This window comes from Pelodiscus sinensis, chromosome 16 (genome assembly GCF_049634645.1).
Source record: "Pelodiscus sinensis isolate JC-2024 chromosome 16, ASM4963464v1, whole genome shotgun sequence".
NCBI lineage: Eukaryota > Metazoa > Chordata > Testudines > Trionychidae > Pelodiscus > Pelodiscus sinensis.
The window spans coordinates 5,184,906-5,205,064 of record NC_134726.1 but is presented as its reverse complement, the minus strand read 5'-3'; the positions used below and the strand labels follow the sequence as shown (position 1 = coordinate 5,205,064).

Genomic DNA, 20,159 nt, shown 5'->3' with positions numbered 1-20,159 from the left:
TCAGGGTCGGGGACGTGGACATGCCCGTCTGCCTGGTGGGGGATGCCGCCTACCCACTGCAGCCCTGGCTCATGAAGCCCTACACGGGACACCTCAATCCCTCCCGCCAGGCCTTCAATAACAGGCTGAGCAGGGCCCGCATCGTGGTGGAGGGGGCCTTCGGGCGACTGAAAGCCCGCTTTCGATGCCTCCTCACCCGTCTGGACCTGGCCGAGCACAACATCCCTCCCGTGGTGGCGGCATGTTGTGTGCTCCACAATTTGTGTGAGCGGAAGGGGGAGGCTTTCTTGCCAGCCTGGATGGCTGAGGCTGACCGCATGGCTGGACACTACGGTCAGCCCCGCACCGCCGCCGTCCGGGAAGCCCAGCGGGGGGCCATCCGGATCCGGGAAGCCCTGCGGGAGAGCTTCCAGGTGGAGGAGGAGGAGGACTGACCTCTCCCTGCATGCCCCACCGGGGCCTTCTTCCACCCTACCCCCCCCTTCCCCTTTCCCCTCCCTACCTACTGTCAAATAAAGACACCTGTTTTTCCAACAAAAACGTCTGTTTATTTCACAGAACTGGGGTGGGGGAGGGAGGAATGAAGGTGGGAGAAGGGAGGGGGAAACCTGGGACGAGGGAGCTGGAAGGGGAGGGGAGGGAAGGGAGGAAGGGAAAGGAAAGCTCAGGGGTGGGAGTCTGGGTGCCTCTCCCGTCTCGCCACACTGCGGGTCCGGGGGCGTCGGTGGGGAATGGTTGTGGAGGGGGGGGCAGAGAGGACAGGGGGTGTGGAGGAAGCAGGAGCGGAAGCAGGAGGAGCAGGAGGAGCAGGGGGAGCAAGAGGGGGAGCAAGAGGGGGAGCAGGGGGAGCAAGAGGGGGAGCAAGAGGGGGAGCAGGGGGAGCAAGAGGGGGAGCAAGAGGGGGAGCAGGGGGAGGAGGAAATGGGAAGCGGTCTAGCAGGCTCTGGAGGTGGCCTCGCAGGGCACGGCCCTGCTCCTCCAGGGCCTCCAGACTCCTCTGGCGCAGCCTGAGGTCCTCCTGGACCCAGTGGTCCTGGAGACGGAGCTGTCGGTCCAGGAACCGGAGATGCCGCCTCTGGTAGTCCTCCTGGTTCCTGGCTGTCCTGCTTGCCCGGGCGCGGGCGGCTGCTGCAGGCGGGGTGGTGCGCCCTGCAGTCCCCGGTGCTGCAGCTGTGGTGCAAGAAGACCAGCGGTCAATTACCCCAGGGGCCCAGGTGTGTGAAACCCAGCTCCCCTCTGCAAGGCCAGGGCCCCTGCAGGATCCCCAGCTGCTGCTCCGTAGTGGGCAAGGCCCAGGCGCACGGTCCCGGGGCTCCCTCTCGCCCCAGCCCCCCGTACACATAAGGGGAACACGAGGGTACTCACAGGTGGACGCCTCCCCGGCCTCTGATGATGCAGGCGAGCGGCTCTGTGGGGTGCCTCGGGGGTCCCGGGTCCTGGGAAGGCTGGCAGCAGGCTCCTGGCTCTCAGAGCCCTCTTCCTCCTCCTCGGTGTCCAGGAGCGGTCCCTCTGCCCCGGGGTCAATCACGTCCCGGGGGGCAGGGACGGCATGAGGCCCCAGGATGCGGTCCAGGGCATGGAAGTGGGGGCAGGCCTCCGGGTCAGCCCCTGGCAGGCAGGCCCGGGAGTAGGACTGCCGCAAGTCTTTAATCTTGCAGCGCACCTGCTCCCGGCTGCGCTGGTGGCCCCTGGCGGCCAGGCTGGCAGCCATGCGTCCGTAGACGGCCGCGTTCCGGTGGCTAGTGCGGAGATCGTGGACATTTGAGGCTTCCCCCCAAACCTCGATGAGGTCCACGATCTCCGCACTTGACCAGGCGGGCGCCCGCCTTTTGCGCCCCCGGGCAGGCTCCCGGGAGCCGCCAGGCTGGTCGTGGGGAGCAGTGGAGGGCTGGGAGCCCTCGGATGGCTGGCTCATAGTGTGGCAGGTGCAGGCTGTGCAGGCACGGGTGCTTGCAGCCTTGCAACTGGCACAAAGTGAGTAGCCAGCCCGTGGCCCTTTAAGGGCTCCGGGGCCGGGAGGGGGGCAATAGAGTTTCCCTGGTGTTGGCCAGAGTGGCCACCAGGGAAACCTGGGAAGCCTTAGCCTCCCACTAGTTCGAACTAAAGGGCTACACAGCCCTTAGTTCGAACTAGCTAGTTCGAACTAGGCATTAGTCCTCGTAAAATGAGGTTTACCTAGTTCGAACTAAGCGCTCCGTTAGTTCGAATTAAGTTCGAACTAACGGAGCGCTAGTGTAGCGCATAGGAAAGTTAGTTCGAACTAACGTCCGTTAGTTCGAACTAACTTTCTAGTGTAGACATACCCTATGGTGGGTATTAGAGTGACAGGGTGATGAGTTAGCTTCTGACTCATTGCACACCGTTACAATCCTTCATAGGAGACATCTTCTCCTGTAAAACAAATTACAGGGCTGTGCTTATTGTTGTAACGATGACAGGGTAGCTACGGTTACCATGTGGTGTTGGTTCTCATGCTGTGGGAAACAGGAAGGTGGGGTCTTCCATCTGTATTCAAGTCTGCTCATTGGGTTTGCAAAAACAAGCTCAGAGCCCAATGGACCATGCTCTGCAGATGGCATCTGTCACTGGTCAGAGTGTCATTGATTTAGAGTTTGGAAAAGGGTCTTCATAACAATGTCACTTTCATTTTTTTAGATGCATCCAATACACTGTGTATTGACACAATCCACCTACCGGGCAGGAAAGGGACATGCGCTGTCCACACACTCTCTTGACAACAATGTGTTAGTTGTCAAATGCGTCTGGTTATGGTGACAGTCGAATCACAGTAACTCATGTGGCCTGCAAAAAGGAGACAGGACCAAACACTCAGCCATGGTAGATCCGTGTAGTTCCACTGACTTCGGAGGCACTGCAACAGTTTACAGGAGCTGAGATGCTGGCCTACAAGCAGCTCAAGCTTTTACAAAGCAATAAACAATGGTTATGTATAATGTGTATTCATGCACCTGTCCCTCAGACAGTGGATTTAATGTCTTTGCAGGTCTGTTTAGGAGCCCATCTGAGGAGTGAAGCCAAATCAGTGCGTCATCTCTCAGTAAACCCAGCCCTACCCCTCTGTCCTGGAGCTCCACCCATTTTCTAGGGCTGAGCAAGATGTGGCCCAGGGGTCGGATCCGGCCCACGGACTGCATCTGGCTGCGTCCTATTTATCTTCTGCTGCCTGTGCCACGGAATTTCCAGGCGGTGGCTCCAGCAGCTGGATCCTATTTAAATGCACCTCACGCTCCACTCTGGAGCCTCCTGCCAGCTGTTATGGGAATTAACTCTGCTGGCCGGGTACCCTCCTTTGGTGGCACCTCACCACCATCACTTTTGTTCCAGGCCCACGTCAGTCCCAAGACTATAGCAGTCTCTTCAGTGATGCTGCCTCTGCCTGCACCACACTTCATGTTTCCCTGCTTTGGGAGTGGGGGGACTTGCAAACTGTCCAGCCACTCCCTCAGTGGCAACTGGGGTCTGTTGACACAGGGCTACTTCTCACGTGGCTCCAGCACCCTCTTCTGCCCTTACCTTAGGATCTCCACGTGCAGGCCCTAGCAGCCAGCCTGGAGCCCTCTCTAGCTCCCCCAGTCCCTGCTTGCATCACTTCTCTGGCCCAAGTGCTGGGGCTCCTTCCTTCTGCAAGGAGCTTGGTCTTTACCCCTGGAGCTCCAGTCAACTACCAAACTTTGCTCTGCCCTGCAGCCCTTCTTATATGAGCCCACTGGGTCATGATTGGCTGTTGCTCTCTGCCCCTTTCTAATTGGCTGTCTCTGGTGCAGCCTCCTGGGGCTGCTGTTAACCCCTTTTTTTTTTGCCAGTGAGGAGCAGCCAACCCATCACACAATGATAAACTCAAGAAGCTCAATTTATTCAAATTAACAAAGAGAATGTTAAGGAGTGACTTGCAGTCTATGTGGAACAGATATTTAATAAGGAGCTAAAGCTATAATACGATCCAATGATGCACACTGAAGCTAGACAAATTTAGACTGGGAGTAAGGGGTACACTTTTTAACAGAACAGTTTATCAAGGGTCATAGTGTATTCTCCACCATTGGCAATTTTAAAATCAAGATTGGCTGTTTTTCTAAAAGATCTGCTCGAGGAACCATTTTGGGGCAGTTCTGTGGCCTGTGTTGTCCAGAAGATCAACTAGATAGCCACAGTCATCCCTCTGTCCTTGGCATCTATGGAATTCTAGCCTCGCTGGAGATGATCTCAAAAGTCTCACTGATTTCAGGGGAGCCAGGATTTCACCCTGAGTCTGGAAAGTTTCATTCCAAAAGGTTAAAGGTTTGGAAAGTTCAGAACCATTGGAAACATTTGTTAGAACTGAAAGAATCAAGTAAACAGTTACAGAGTTTGCTCCTGTTCCCATTATAACAATTACCCTTCAATATGACCATTTCCTATAGTCTCCTATGCATGTAGCATTTTTTTCTTATTGTATAGGCTCTTAAGGAAAATTGACTAATGCGTGGTAACCCCTCTTGTTTGCACTAGCTTCAGGGGTGTACACAACCAGAGATACATCTAGATTACATGCCTCTGCCGACAGAGATATGTAAAATAGGCTATCCAACATAGTCAATGAAGCGGGGATTTAAATATCCCCAGCTTCATTAAAATAAAAATGGCCGCCACGCTGTGCCAGCTCAGCTGACTGTCGGCAGGGGCGGCTCTAGACTAGCTGCCAGCAACTGGCGCCCAAGGCGAACCATGTAATCGGTGCCTTCACCTCCAAACCCCTCAATGATATTGCGCCACCATTTGGCACCGCATTTAACTTGGCATCGTAGGCGACCATCTAGTTCGCCTATATGGATGGGTTGCCCCAAGTGTCGGCACAGTGCGCGAGTCAAGATGCGATCAGCTGAGCCGGCACAGCACGGCGGCCATTTTTATTTTAATGAAGCCGGGGATATTTAAATTCCCACTTCCTTGACTATGTCAGGTTGCCTATTTTACATGCCTCTGTCGGCACAGGCATGTAATCTAGATGTACCTCAGATGTGAACATTATGGCCAACACGCTCTAAAGCAATGCCCAAGGTTTGGCTATAGTGTCTATATTTAAGCATCTAAACAAGCGCCCTGGGTTTCAAAAGCATTGAGCACTCAGCAACTGCCATTCACAGTACAAACGACCAGGAATTCCAAATCTGATTATTCGCCTCCTATTAGCACTCAAGGTGCAAGTGCAAAGATTGATTCGGCGCTGTATTCTGCAAGGCAAGGAAGGGAACATCTGCAAAGCTATCCCTTCTGGAAAGCTACATGGACTGGCGTTTAAATGGTGTCGCATTAACACGCCCGCTTCCAAGACTTGTACTGTGCAATGTTAGTTCCCACTGCTTAGATTCATCACGAAGAGAGGGAGAATGGGAGAGACGCAGCCCTGAGCCCCTAATTCCCATTCCCCTGGCCTCTGTGCATGAGCTTTCCCCTGAGAAGGGCAAAGCCAATGGAAACAAGTCCCTCCTGAGACCATTAGGACCACCGTAATGGGCGTGGCTGGCTGTAGATGGAGGCGCTCAGGTACGTTGTGCTCTTATTGATTTTGATCCTTTCGGTACATTTGGGAACAGCCGTCGTTTCTCCTAAAGATGCTACTTCCCAATTCTCTTTTCCAGGACGAAGGAGGAGAGGGACGAGGGGGATCTGAGGTTACAGTGCCTCCATAGCTGCTCCCCAAATAGTAAGTGAACATAGCTCTCAAAGTCTCTAATAAATGATGGTCAGAGTGGTTCCGGAGAGTTTGGGACCAGGTGAAAGTAGGGACGATTACATGCAATTTAATCCAGTAGCCAACATGGATGTGCAATTTTAATTAAACAGGGATAATGAAAAATAACTGAAGTGGGCACTGTCCCACTTTCGTTGTGCACCCACAGCAATGTTGTCCTATGGTGATATACCATGTAGTACTTCCAGCAACCATTGCTACAGAGACAGCTATTTTGCAAGATAAGCACTAATTTAGAAAATTGGTGCTGTATAATATGCAGTGTGCAACTGTAATGGCCATTTGTACCGGTTTCATCAATATGTGACACTAAGCCACACTGGCGCATGCTGTGAATATCCACCATTTGGAGATAAAAATCACTGAAAGAAAATACTATTTAATCATAACTTTAACATGAACCAACTTGGGGATTACAGTGGATGAGAAGCTGCATATGAGTCAACTGTGTGCCCTTGTAGCCAAGAAGGCTAATGGCATATTAGGGCGCATTAGGAGGAGCACTGTCAGCAGATCTAGGGAAGTGATTATTCCCCTTTATTTGGCTCTGGTGGGGCTACACCTGGAATATTGTGTCCAATTCTGGGCCCCCATTACGGAAAGGATGTGGACGCATTGGAGAAAGTCCAGCAGAGGGCAACAAAAATGATGAGGGCGCTGGAGCACATGACTTATGAGGAGAGGCTGAGGGACTTGGGTCTGTTTAGTCTACAGAAGAGAAGAGTGAGGGGGGATTTGAGAGCAGCCTTTAACTACCAGAAGGGGGGTTTCAAAGAGGATGGAGAGAGGCTGTTCTCAGTGGTGGCAGATGACAGAACGAGGAACAACGGTCTGAGGTTGCAGTGGGGGAGGAATAGGTTGGACATTAGGAAAAATTATTTCCCTAGGGGGGTGGTGAAGCATAGGGATGAGTTCCCTAGGGAGGGGGTAGAATCTCCATCCTCAGACATTTTTAAGTCCCAGCTTGACAAAGCCCTGCCTGGGATGATTGAGCTGGTTTAGACAAGTTAGTTACTTAGCGCTCTGTGTCCAAGCAGTGATTAATTGTCACTCCATAATTCCCGTAATGCAGGCCTCAAGTCAGGGGACAAAGCTCACCCACTGTATGCCACAGGGTTTGCATCTGCAGTCTCCAGCTCTGCGAATGGCTGGCTCTCCTTCCTTCTCAGCGAGTCAGACACTGGCTTCACTTCACTGCACTTTAGAATTGCTTTCACTGGAGCATTAACTTTTGCATCATTTCCCTTCACCAAAATACCCCGGGTGAGACCATAGAGCTGTTTAGCGCATCGTACCCTGAATGAAGCCGTAAGCTGCTTAACTCTTCCCCAAGCCACATTGGAAACCTCATTTCTCACCTGAACAGCAGGGCCTGTGTCTTTTGAGGCAAACAGTGATCTGTCTACCCCTGCTCCTAGAGCCTCCCTTTACTAGCATTTTAAGTGCTCGTCTCTATCTTGCCAGAGCCACACTGCCAGACTGCAATTCACCCAGTCTGGGCCAAATCCTTGGAGCTGTGCCAGTTTACACCTACCAGGGATGGCCATGGAACTAGAGAGAGTTACACCAGCTAAAGATCTGGCCCTCTGGATTTAGTCTTGCACAGTTTCTCCGGAAGAACATATTGCTATTCGGGGATCTATTTTCATGCTGAATTTTATACCCAGGGCTGGATTTAAGCACAAGCAGAACAAGGCTATTCTGAGGGCCTGAGTTACTGCCTGTAATTTGTGTGTCTGGTTTTAATTACACTGGGAAATCTAGTTTGTGAAGCTCATGTTCCCAGATCCATCTTATTCGGGTTCCCTGCCTCAGACTAGCCAGCAGGAAGTCACACTCTCTGCAGGAAGTCACACTCTGTCGCAGTGAGTGGAGCAGGGGCTGTGGGTGTGAACAAACAAAAGTGAGGAATGCAAGTGGAAGAGTAACACATTCGGTAATATCACCCCTCGCAAATATCACTCCCTCGCCAAATGAAAGCAGCCTTCTGATACAATCTCTCGTCCCAGCAGCCTTGGGGACGGTTGTGAGCTTGCTGCAGTGCTTTTGAGACAAGCAACGTAGCCGACAATAACCATTCAGATTGCTGCAGAGAAATACTGTAAACCTACCGGCCAGACCCCGAGCTGGTATATGTTGGGGTAGCTTCACTGAAATCAACAGAGCCATGCCAATGTACATCAGCTGGGGATCTCACAGAGCTCCATTGTAGAGCTTCAGCTCCTTCCCATGAATCAGAACAAACACAGGGAACCACTCTCCCTCTCCTTCTGGGGCCGCAGCCGCTGCCCTCTTCCAGGAGGAGGGAGAAAAATTGTTCTCCTTAATCTCCGAAGACAGGAGAAGCCCCAATGGGCTTAAATTGCAGCAAGGCAGGTTTAGGTTGGACACTAGGAAAAACTTCCTACCTGTCAGGGTGGTTCAGCGCTGGAATAAATTGCCTAGGGGGTCGTGGAATCTCCATCATTGGAGAATTTTAAGAGCAGGTTAGAGAAACGCCTGTCAGGGATGGTCTAGATGGTGCTTGGCCCTGCCATGAGGGCAGGGGACAGGACCTGATGATCTCTCGAGGTCCCTTCCTGTTCTATGATTCAGGGGGAGCTCAGTGGGCCCATGTGGAAGGGAGGCAGTGCGGGCCCTAGTCCCATCTCTCCTGGTCTTCTTTGAGCAGGCCAGAGCAGACGTTGCCTCAAAGACCATTCCTGGAGCACAAGACTGTGGTTGTGGCCAGGCGTGGGGCCAAGGCACATGGAATGGAGACAAACTCCCTTGCACACCCCCATTGGTTCTGGGGCAGAGATTCACTCACAGCGCCTGGTCAGAGATGTAAAATGTGGTGGCCCGAGTTTGGTGGCAAATGGGCAGCTAACAAGGGTCTTGCGGTGCACCTCTAGGCTGCGGTACTGCTGTTGATTACAGTTGCACTAGTGGCTCACAGGTTGTGGCTGGCACTGGGGATAACAGGTGTGAAAGTGCCTCTCTGGTGCTATGTCAGGTCTGTGTAAGTAAGCGGGATCTCTTCATGTCCATTGAGGGTGCAGGTATGATACGATGCACCCCAGCATAATAGCAGGTTCCCAAGACCAACCCTGGTTTTCTCAGTGTTCAGCCCTGAGAGGAGCTAATTGGTTGGCTGTAGTGATGCTTTAGTGATGTCATTTGCCTCTCTACCTAGCCTGAGTTTCACTGCTCCAACTGGGGGCTCCCTGCGTCAGGCTTATTTCCGGTAACACTAACCCCACAAGTTCAACAATCATGAGCCAGACCCTAAATCCCCATGAGAGTGGCCGGCATAGAATGAGATTTAAAAAAAAGATTACACCCCTTTTTCTGGTCTGTCCTCTGATCCCTGAGCAGCCCCACCCGTCAATATGTCTGTGCGTAACTCCGGCCATTTCCAGCCCCTGGTGCCAGTTCTTTCACTAGTGAATCCCCCTGAGATCAGGGCCCCACCAGGCCAAGTGCTGCACAAACATGGAGTGAAAGTCTCTGCCCCGAAGAGCCAACATTCTAGTGCAAACTATAATGGTGAGTTGGTGACGTGGGAGCTGGAACTAGCACTCATCAAATGCATCCTGCACAGGGAGCCATTCGAGGCGGGACTCATGGTGGTGACCTGCAGGTGAAAGGCAGTAACTATGCAGCTATAGCACCACCCCAGACCCCATAGTGTTAATGTGACACCTGCGCAAGTGAGGTTGCTTTCTGGTAAGACGCATTTATCCGATCGAGCCCTGACCTCGAGGAGCTGACACATAGGCTGTGTCTACACTGGCAAGTTATTCCAGAAAATCAGCCGCTTTTCCGGAAAAACTTGCCAGCTGTCTACACTGGCCGCTTGAATTTCCGGAAAAGCACTGACGATCTAATGTAAAACCATCAGTGCTTTTCCGAAAAAACTATGCTGCTCCCGTTCGGGCAAAAGTCTTTTTCTGGAAAACTGTTCCGGAAAAGGGCCAGTGTAGACAGCACAGTAGTGTTTTCCGCAAAAAAGCCCCGATCGCGAAAATGACGATCGGGGCTTTTTTGCGGAAAAGCGCGTCTAGATTGGCCACAGACGCTTTTCCGGAAAAAGTGCTTTTCCGGAAAAGCATCCTGCCAATCTAGACGTGCTTTTCCAAAAATGCTTTTAACGGAAAACTTTTCCGTTAAAAGCATTTCCGGAAAATCATGCCAGTAGCCATACAGTATCAGCCCCGGCCTCTGTCAAACACTGCGCTGCGCAAATGCAGGCTGTCTGCCAAATCCTGTTCTCAAAGGGACAGCGCCAAATACCCCAAATCCAAATGCAACAGTAAACCAAATGTTAACGCAACACCCACACACACTGCTAAATACAACGTTTGGCAGTAGAAAAATCTTGCCAAACATTCCTCCAGGGTCTTTGTCCGAACTGTACAGTACATCTACCTATTTGCTTTTCACCCACATGGGTCATCAAGCAGATTTACATATACAACCTTCAACTCCACAGCAAACACCTCTTCAAATGGAGCTGAAAGAGAAACCAGTGAGGAGAAGAATCGGCTGTTATCCCCCTATGTGGATACAGCCCATAGAGGGGGCCAGAATATACCCACTGCCAGTGGGCTGAACACGTATTTGTCAGACAGGGGTAGGACACTGAGTGGCTGGTTTCTTGATTGCTCTTTCAGGCTCAAGGAGGGATTGTAACCTAGTGGTTACAGACAGCATGGCCCGTTGAGTTGTCTATGAGGCATGAATCGAGGCTGCTAGATGTTCAGGCTTGAGTGCCTCCCTCTCGAGCGGAAGAGCCAGGTGACTTAGCGTGCGTCAAAGGAGTTGCATATTTTATACGTCCATTAGAAGGTGACACAGAGCCGCTCTGTTTCTGCCTGGATACAGGGGCACCATGTTTGCCATGTCCCTTCCAGACAAGGCTGCGGGGCACAGCAGTTGGGACTTGACACTCTGAAGCAGAGAATTTGGGGTCTATCCCCAAATCTGCATGCTCTCGTTTACCTTATCTGAAATGGGTGGATGATAGTGACCCCAAGGTGCCGGTCTTGGTGCGTAATAAAGATAGTGAAAAATGCAGAAATAGCAGCACCCGTCAGCGGAAGAACTGAGATTTGACCTTTCCGGTCATTAGCTTTGTGGTTCCATGCACCTTTAGGCTACTGGTGCAGCAGAATTGGCAACAGTGGTAGTGAAATAGATGCTTCAGGCCACTGCTAATGGGCTCTAGAGCCTTTGGCTTGTCAGTCACCAGTCTGTACCAGCCCAGCTCAGCAGCGATTGAAAGTCGTTCTTCTCTCATGGCTCTCTGGGTCCCCTGGATCACCTGCCTTTGCAGGCGGGGCTGAGTTCCAGCTTCCATCAGCTCCACCTTGCACCGCTAAGCAGACTCAGTGGTGAGGCCAAGAACTAAATCTATAGGCCCCGAAGACTGATTTATCTGTGAGCGAGGCTGGTAGTGCATTGTGGGGGCAGCTCATCCGGACACTGCTCTGTAGACAAACTTAGTTCACCAAGCTGTGCACGAGAAGGAAATCCACCCCATTTTTTAAAGCCGGCGTTGGCTGTGATATGCCAGTTAGTTGCAAATATGCAAATTGGCCCATTAAATAATCTATGTGAAATGCCACACACTGTGAAAGTCAGCCGTCATGAGCTTTCCACTTCATCACCCAGCGAGGCGGCTAAGTATCATTATCGCTACTTTACAGCTAGGGAAACAGGGTGAGCAGACCAGTGATTTCTCCCAGGTTACAAGTGACGTCCGTCGGAGCCGCAGCATTAATTCTCTGACTCCCCAGCCTCAACTGTAGCCAGACAAGCTCCGTGTGAGTCATCCTTGCTCTTTGGTCCACCTTTGCAACATTGGTGCTGGTGTGGGGCCAGCTTTGCAGTAAAGCTGAGGGTCAGTGCCGCAAGTGATGCGTTCTTCGGGGAATCTGCATGTGCCTGCTCTTTCGCTTGTTCTTGTGGCCTGTTGTCTGCCTGTGTTCCTGTTTGCCTGTGCAGTGTGGGGGCTGCTTCTGTGTGCATCGGGGCAAAGACGGCTCCTTTAATATCCATTGAGGAGGAAGCAAACAAATAGCTATTGAATTCTCGAGGCACCAGGCAGGCAGCTCAAGTCAGCAAATAGGGAAAGCGGTTGGATTAATTATTATGTATTTATGGCAGCACCTAGGGCCCCTGATTATAAATCAGTGCTCCCTGCACTAGACACTGCGTAAGCAGAGAGGAGGGGCAGTCTGTGTCCCAAAGGTGACTCTCCATCCCATCCATGTGCCGCTCAGCCAGGAAGAGCAGGCAGGCCTGCCCTGTGACTAAGGAGAAGGGCTGAAGCCGAGGCTGCAGGAGCTAACCTCCAGGGCAGATTCACCACCTGCACTTCCTCAGTGGCTGCAGAGCCAGCAGAGTCTGTGCTTTGCCCTTCCCCACTGAGCTGGACTAAAGGGCATTCAAGGCACATGGGGGTGGGGAGGCAGCACGGCCAGAGTATGCAGCCTGCTGACGATCCCCAGCCGGCACATGATGTCTTGAGGTCAAGAGCCAGCTGGCATAGCTTGGAACTGCCCCATGGCTACTCCCCCTTGCACTGTAGCTGGGGTAGGTACAGTACCAGAGAATCAACAAGCATGAACTGGCCCTCTGACAGCACCCCCCCAACCACGGCTTGTCCTGCACCTCCCCCTCCGCACAAATGTCCCGAGCAGATCCTGACCCACAAAAGAGTCTGGCCCTGCTGCAGTTCTTTATTGAGAGCCAAGGATCCTGAAATCAGGGTGAAAACTGCAAGAGCCTTCCAACAGGAAAGGTCAAGGGCGTGACGGAAAGTTCCAGCCTACTAGCTCTTGCGCCCATGATAGTACTGCGCTAGATGAAATGTCAGCGTGAGGGCGAGGGTGTCGACTTGGAGCAAGACTAAACCCTGGCTCTATGCCAGGTAACTGCCATTCTCCTTCAGCGACCTGCGCTTTGGAGCTGGAGGACAAGGCCAAGTCCCTAGGCAGGAACGCAGGCAGCCAAAAGGATGGTAGAGTTCAGATCAGGCTAGAGGACTGTAACAGAGCACTCTTAGCTCAGAAGGTGGCAACTAGACAGGAGTGTGGAGGGCGGATCAATAGAAGGCTATAAACCAGACTGGAGGGTTAAGCACAGATGTCAGGCCTCCATCATCAGATAAATGCTGGCTTAGTCCACAGGAAAGCCCTTGGGGTGTAGAATCGAGTGTAATAGCATGCGAATGTGTTCCTGGGACGCTGGTTTCAGTGTTAATCTGGGAAGACGACAATGCTTTGCTACTTCGTATTACACTGATGTGTAAAACCGGGGGCTGCGTGCTGCGTACAGTTAAAGTTTGCACGGTTGTACTGTAACTGGGTCCAGGGTCCGAGGACACCTACTGTGAAATGCATTCCTGCCTCTGTGCCACGAATTCGTTCAAACCAGTTGAACAATGGACAACAGCCTTCCCAGCGCTCTCTCACTGTGCTGTCCCATTGTGATGTGCGTGTTCAAATAAAAGGTGTTGCTGAGGGCGTGGTTCAGTCTTTTTGTGAGTAATTTTGCTCAGAAAATCTCCATGGTTCTGCCAACACACTTATAGCCGGCCTGATAAAGGAGCCCTCACCAGGACTCCTAACCGGGGTGAGGCTGTGGCAGTCTGCCAGTAGGTGCTTCCTGTCCCTACCTTCAACGACTGGCACCCTGAGCAGGTGAAACATGCAATCAAAAGCAGTTCTTGCGCAAGAAGTAGTAAATGATGCCTCTGGAGAGACAGTACCAGGCTGGGACAAAGGCAGTGACAAGCAGCCCTGGATCTGTTTTCAATGCTCTTCCCAGGGTCGGCCTCCCAGTGCAGTGTGATGTGCAAGGGTCTTGGTGCATGGCTTTTGCGGCCTCCTGTGAGGGTGGATACCCCTGCTCTAACCCATCTCCTCCAAAGCAGCTGCTGGTAAATGCAACACGTAGCCCTTGACTCGATACACAGTGAGCCAGGTGTCTGCAGCACCGCTGCTGGCTCCATGCATGTGCTTGCAGCTCCTATGCCAGGAAAGCCCCCACGTGCTGTCCCGCGGACTGGGCTCGCTGGGGTTTTGCTCCAGCTGCTCTGGCTTTCTGCTTGTTCGTACTCATATGTCTCTGCTACTGCGCTTGTGCTGGCTTGGCATGTCTGCATCATTACCGTGTTTGCTCTGGAGTCACGCGCCTGTGGATAGACAGTTATAAGTTGGCCCGGAGGCCATGACTCCACTAATATGATGCCATTTGGCTCCTGAGGGAGTGAGAAGGGGAGGGGGGGACTCAGCTGTACTGATTGGCGCTTTGGGAGTGGATTCGAGGATCCTCCCGTTCTTTGACCACTCCTCACCCACCTGCACCCTAGGGAACTACTAACTGTACATCTCTGGCTAGCCCCTCATGATCCTGGGACGCAGAGTGACACAGCTGGGAGCCAGCAAAGTGGAGTGGGCTGCAACGGGATCACTCTGCTGCCTGTCGAAGCCTGTGAGTACAGGTAGGGGTGACCCCTGCTGCTGGTGCCAAGCCCCCTTCTAGTCCCTAGGTCCCGCAGGGTCCCCCAAAGCGCAGGACCTGGACCAGTTGAGGAACCCAACTCTGCCCACCAGCTGATGGACCCTTGCCCTTCCCTCGATGGTGTTTGGGGTGCACATGACCCTCCGTGCTCCCACTTATCGCCCCTGTCCACGAGGGGGTAGCTACTAGCTCTGTCCCGCTGTTAGTATCCGAAAGTCGTAGCAGGGAAACACATCAGAGATTCCACTGCCCAGTCTACTTTGTCAAATCTCTGTGTTCTTCTCAAATTCTGCAGTCTGGTCACTCACCCCCCATGTGTCCCTTTGGGTGGACAGGTTCAGTGCATTCAGCAAGTTAAAAAAGTCACGCTCCGTATTGGGTCACAAAAGTTTGCGGTGGTCTTAGGATCGCGCACAGAAAGAAAACCCACAGCTCTTTGTGAAGCTCAAAAACTCTTCCCACGGCTCTGTTGTGGGATAACCAATGCACTTCCCTAGGGAATGATCAGTTGTCACATCCGTCACCCATTTCTAAGCACAAAAGGGCAAAAAAGGGCAGGAATTCAAAGGCTAGGACTTCATAAAATTCACAGCTGTCACCGGTACATTTAACACAGCATGTAATTTGGGTTTCATTCCCTTTGAGGCAAGGGGCTGGCATATAGAGTGTTACAATTATCTGTGAGTTTATGGCTTGTATTCTTGCTCCAAGACTACTCCTGTTACCTGTCATACCAGCAGCACCATCTGTGCAAACAGCAATGCATGTCTCCCCATTCAGCAGTTCAGCTTTCATGAAAACCTCCAACCATGTGACTATTTCCTGACCTGTGGTCCGTTCCAGTAACTTCTGACAAAAATGAAAAATCTTCCAAAATGTCCCCGGCTGAACATTAACGAACAAAACCTAATAATTGTGCTGCATTACCAGCATCATTGAGCTAAATTGCAATGTATTCACACGTAGGTGGCCTTTCAGTTAGCTGGTATCTTACACCATTTGAAAGCCCGTCAGTTCTTCTTAGCAGAAGGGTGTGGTTAGACAGTGGAACGGCCATAAGCTTCTTTGCTGCATCTGAATTATCATCACTTTGCATAATTCTACAGCAGCTGGAAGAATCAGGTTTTCTTCCTCCAATGGTAGGCAAACTGAAGAGCTCTTAAGAAAGATTTGTTCAGAGCCTTTTCCGGAAGTGCTGTTGTGTTTGTCATTTGAGTTTTCTGGCAATTGTATTCTTCTTTCTTCTGCTGAAAAAAAGTCTGTGGCTTTTTTTTTTTTTTTTTTAACTCTGGTGCCTTGTTGTGAGATGCTGTTTCACCCCTTCAATCTTCATTACTTCATTTTGTAGGATTTGTAAACATACAGAGCATTGCGGTCAGCTATCACTAAATTCCATAAAGCCAAAATCAGTATAATTGTGTCACTCTTTCTTTGCTACTTGACTGTACTGTACTGCTTCTGCACAACTACCAGTGCTAGTCGGAGGACATTTTAAAAACTTGTCTATTTTCCGTGAAATTCGCTCACACCCTATAAAATATATTCCACTTCCCCCTGCCAAAGATGTCTCAGTCATCGAAAAAGTGGACGGCCCTTCTGTTCTGCTCTCACAAAGTGGTCTGATTTTTTTATATTGATGCTTATGTAATCTGAGTATTATGGCACTGTTCCTGAACTGTGTAAACAGCAATAATAGATTTGTTGGTTTTAATTGCTAGGCAATGCAGACATGAGGTGAATTTTTTTTAAAAACTGTAATATTTTATACACCCTCTGTGCAGTCTCTAAGGGTACATCTGAACTACATGGCTCCGTCAACGGAGCCATGTAGATTAGTTTACACGAAAAAGGGAAATGAAGCCGCGATTTAAATAATCGCAGCTTCATTTAAATCAAAATGGCCGCCACGCTGTGCCGATCAACTGATTGTCGGGTCAGCGCGGTAGTCTAGACGGGGATCTGCCGACCCCAGATCCCTTTGTCGGCAGATCCTTTACGACTCGTTTCACAATTGTTTTCATGTGCACCGATGTGGCGGTGATGGGTGACACCACCTTCGTACTGGTGACATCCCAAAATTCATACACTGGGGTGGAGCAAAGGGGTTCTGAGGATGGGAAGGGGCTTGGGCCTAGGGCAGAGGGCTGAGGTGTAGGAGTGTGAGAGCCTGGCTGGGGGCGTGGGGTGGGACTGAGTAGGAGCACAACTAGCTGTTCTGGGTGGGCGTGCAAGATAAGCCGTCGGGCCCCTCTCCTCTCACTGCTCCCTGCTTGAGCATTATTGCTTAGCTAATGTTAATTGTTTTAGCCCATCTTCTCGGCGTGTTAAAGACTGATTAAATGAGTTTGTGTAGTTTTAATTGCACCTCGTATTTCACAGGGGCGACAGTAACTCAGGTTTCTCACAGGTACTGTCGTATTCTGTCCCCCTGGGGGGGGGGGGGGGGATGATCAGGGCAGGGGGTTGGAAGAGGTGCGATACGCCAGTACCTGTAAGAAATGTAAGTGGGAGGTGGAGTGGGGGGTCAGGGCAGAGGGTTGGAGGGGGGGCCTCAGGGCAGATAGGTTTGGGGGATTCAGGCTTAAGGGCAGGGAGATGGGGATGGTAACTCAGGGAAGGAGGAATGTGGGGGTGCAGTAATAAGGGCAGGGGCTGAAGGTATGAGGGGGACAGGGGAAGAGAGGATGGGGGATTCAGCTGGGGCTGAGGCTGGGTGGGTCAGGGGAGGCGGCTGAGGGAGAGGGGGCTCAGGGTAGAAAAGGGTTAGGGGCTTCAGGAATAAGGGCGGCAGCTGAGGGATTTGGGGGATTAAGGAGTAAGGGCAGGGGCTGGGGATAGGAGGCTCAGGGCAGGGAGGATGTGGGGGTACAGGAACCAGGGCAGGAGACTTAGGCTGTGGGGAATTTGAGGCAGGGTGGTTGGCGGTTCAGGAATAAGGGCAGGGGGCTGGATGGGTCAGAGTTGGGGTCTGAGGGTGTGGGAGGCTCAGGACAGGGAGGGTTTGGGGGTTGAGGAATAAGGGCATGAGGCTGGGGGATTTGGGGGCTTAAGAAATAAGGACAGGGGACAGGAGATAGGGGGTCTGGGTAGGCAGTTGGGGGTTCAGGAATAAGAGCAGGGGGCTGGGGGTGAGAGGATCAGGGCTGTGGGTGTAGGGTGAATTTTGGGGGGGCAAGGGTGCCATTTCAGGAGGGTGGGGGGCTGCAGCTGCACATACCGAGTCGCTGTTGCTCTTCCTCTCCCTCTGGCGATCAGGAAGCGAGGGGAAGTCACTTCTTCCCCTCCCCTGGGCAGCCGGGAGCGAGAAGGAGGCCCACACATTGTGCATTTTTCCCTTGCTTCCTGAGAGTCAGGGGAAGAAGAGCAGCAGAGTTCCAGCAGGGTCCAGCTGCGACCCCCCCACCAAAGGGTGCGGGCACACATACCCCCAGCCAGTCCTTTCACCCCTCCTGCGGGAGAGCCCTAGGAACCCGGCTGAGAGCAGCTACAACCAAGTGCCCCAGCCTGCCAGCTTCTCTGGATTGCCCCTGCCCCCGCTCCCCGTGGCTGTGGGCCCACATGTGCGGCATGTCCTGCATTCCCCCTGGTTGCGCTTCTGGGGCTGGGGATGAGCTGCTCAGGCTGGGACAGAGGGTGGGGTGCAGGAATGTGAGGGCTCTGGCTGTGGGTGCAGGCTATAGTGTGGGGCTGGGCTGAGGGGCTTGGGGTAAAAGAAGGTGCTTTGGGGCTAATGCAAGGAGAGATAACTCCCCTACAACTTCTCTTCACAGTAGAACCTGGGCTTGGGGGTAAATGTAGGGAAGGATGATGAGGGCACCACCTGAGAAAGGGCTGGTCTGGCTTAGATATCCCACTCCAGGATAGTGGACCTGGCTGAGAATGTTGAGTGGAGAGAGGTGCCCCTCCAGTAGCCTCCTTTCCCAACAAAAGGTCAAATGTTAAACAGAACTAAGGGTGCGATGGTACGGCATTGCCACCCTTCTGCAATTCTGCATGGCTGCTGGTGATGCTGCTGCCTTCAGAGCTGGGTGCCTGGCCAGCAGCAGCAGCGCCACCACCAGCAGCAGCACAAAAGAAAGGGCAGCACCAGGGCAGTAGGGTCACAGCAGCTTGCTGTGTGACAGGGATCACCAATACAGAAAGTTTTAGAACCATTGTTGTAAAACCGTGAGCGTTTACTCAGTGGGCTGGGCCAGGGAGGGAGCTTTTTTGCCTGTATCCAGCTTGGAGCATTAACTCAGTCTTGGTCTGGAACCAACACAAGAGGTTCAGCAGGGCACGGGCAGAGCAGCAAGACAGGAGTTGGTGCTTTCAGAAGGCACGAGCAAGCGCCTGGCAAGTTCTGTGCATGCACGAGGCAACACGCAGCCTATGGCAGACTCAGATCTGCGTGAACTGCGAAAGGCACACAAAGCCCAATCTTCTCTATGCCAGGAGAGATGACTGAGCCATTGGCATGCTGAGTGGGCAAGGCCCAAGGATCGGGCATTTCAGAAGTCCAGGGGAGTTAGGTGCCTACCTCCCATTCTGAACCATTGAGGTTCGGAAGCCTGAACACCTTTAATACCCGATGAAAATCCCAACCTGGATTTTTAAGTCCACCCCTCCCGGGTGCACCTTCTGCTGATGCTGCTCCATTGTGGCGAGGGGAGGAGAGAGAGCACAGACTCTGACTGTGTAGCTCACACGGCCTGGGCTGGCAGGCAGAATTCCAAAACAGTATGGTTCTGCTTAGCACAGTATTGTAAATCCTGGGATGTTTTCTGACCAGTCTGTACTGGGACTGATGGTGGGGCCATTCTCTGGAGAGCAGGCCAGATGGTTGCAGTGGTCCCAACTGGCTACATGGTGGGTCAAAGTTTTATTCTGATCTGTGGTGGCCTTAGGATCAGCCATTCTCTCCTTGCTCTGGGACAACAGGAGTGTGCCGACTCACTTGGGCAAGGTCATGATTAGGGGTCTGGAGCACATGACCTATGAGGAGAGGCTGAGGGATTTGGGCTTATTTAGTCTGCAGAAGAGAAGAGTGAAAGGGGATTTGATAGCAGCCTGCAACTTCCTGAAGCAGTTGTTCAGGGAGGTTCCAGAGAAGATGGAGAGAGGCTGTTCACAGTAGTAACAGATGACACAACAAGGAGCAATGGTCTCAAGTTACAGTGGGAGAGGTCCAGGTTGGATATTAGGAAAAACTATTTCCCTAGGAGGGTGGGGAAGTGCTGGAATGGGCTACCCAGGGAGGGGGTGGAATCTCCATCTGTAGGAAGGTTTTTAAGTCCCGGCTTGGCAGTCCTGGCTAATGATTTAGATGGGCAGGGGGCTGAACCCAATGACTCCTGATGTCTCTTCCACCCTTATGATTCTATGCTGAATGGCACTGAACCAGGTACATGGGCAGAGTATGACCTTACCACTCCAGAAATGGACTCACTCAACCAGACTCAATGTGCATCTTTTACAAGACCTCTCAGGCCTGGTTTCCTGAGGTGCTGAGTCCCTGCTGCATCCACAGGGAGTTGTGGGTGCCTGGCCTGTGAATATCTCACCCTAGAGAACAATCATACAGGGCAGGCTGCTCAGAAGCACCGAGCAACCGCAGCTCCGTTGACTAGAACGAGAGCCAGGACTGCTCTGAAATCAGGTGCAGGGATGACACGGATGAAAGAGAGCTGCAGTCTCCTTGGGAATTCTCACGCCTGTCAGAGTTGCCATGTCTCATACTGAGTTTCTGCTTTCGATGGGTTTTCAATCAAAGCAAGTCTGAGGGCATTAATTCCAGTTAGAAGATGATAGGAGGTGGATTTCTAAGCCCCTTTAGAAGATGAACAGTGGATTAGGTGTATAGAAAAAATGCAATCTCCTTTAAGGGCAACAGATTTTTTGAGCTTCCATATAAATG

The 20,159-nt window shown here is 52.1% G+C and overlaps 2 protein-coding genes across 3 annotated transcripts in view; one reads left to right on the top strand and one right to left on the bottom strand.

Moving 5' to 3' along the window:
* The window catches only part of GSG1L (GSG1 like), a 94,442-nt gene that overhangs the window by 63,298 nt on the left and 10,985 nt on the right, over positions 1-20,159 (top strand). The window contains exon 6 of one of the 2 annotated variants that reach the window (XM_075899199.1): positions 5,640-5,704. In XM_075899199.1, coding sequence (XP_075755314.1) covers positions 5,640-5,704 — 65 coding nt within the window. Of the gene's footprint in view, positions 1-4,980; positions 5,705-20,159 lie in introns of those variants that run through there. The other variant, XM_075899198.1, reaches the window with a different exon arrangement.
* On the bottom strand, positions 537-1,930 carry LOC142818574 (uncharacterized). Its single transcript, XM_075899196.1, has 2 exons — positions 1,366-1,930; positions 537-1,170 (listed from the first exon to the last, which is right to left on the bottom strand). Exons 1-2 carry the CDS (start codon positions 1,913-1,915, stop codon positions 665-667), a joined length of 1,056 nt encoding a protein of 351 aa, XP_075755311.1. The 5' UTR covers positions 1,916-1,930; the 3' UTR covers positions 537-664.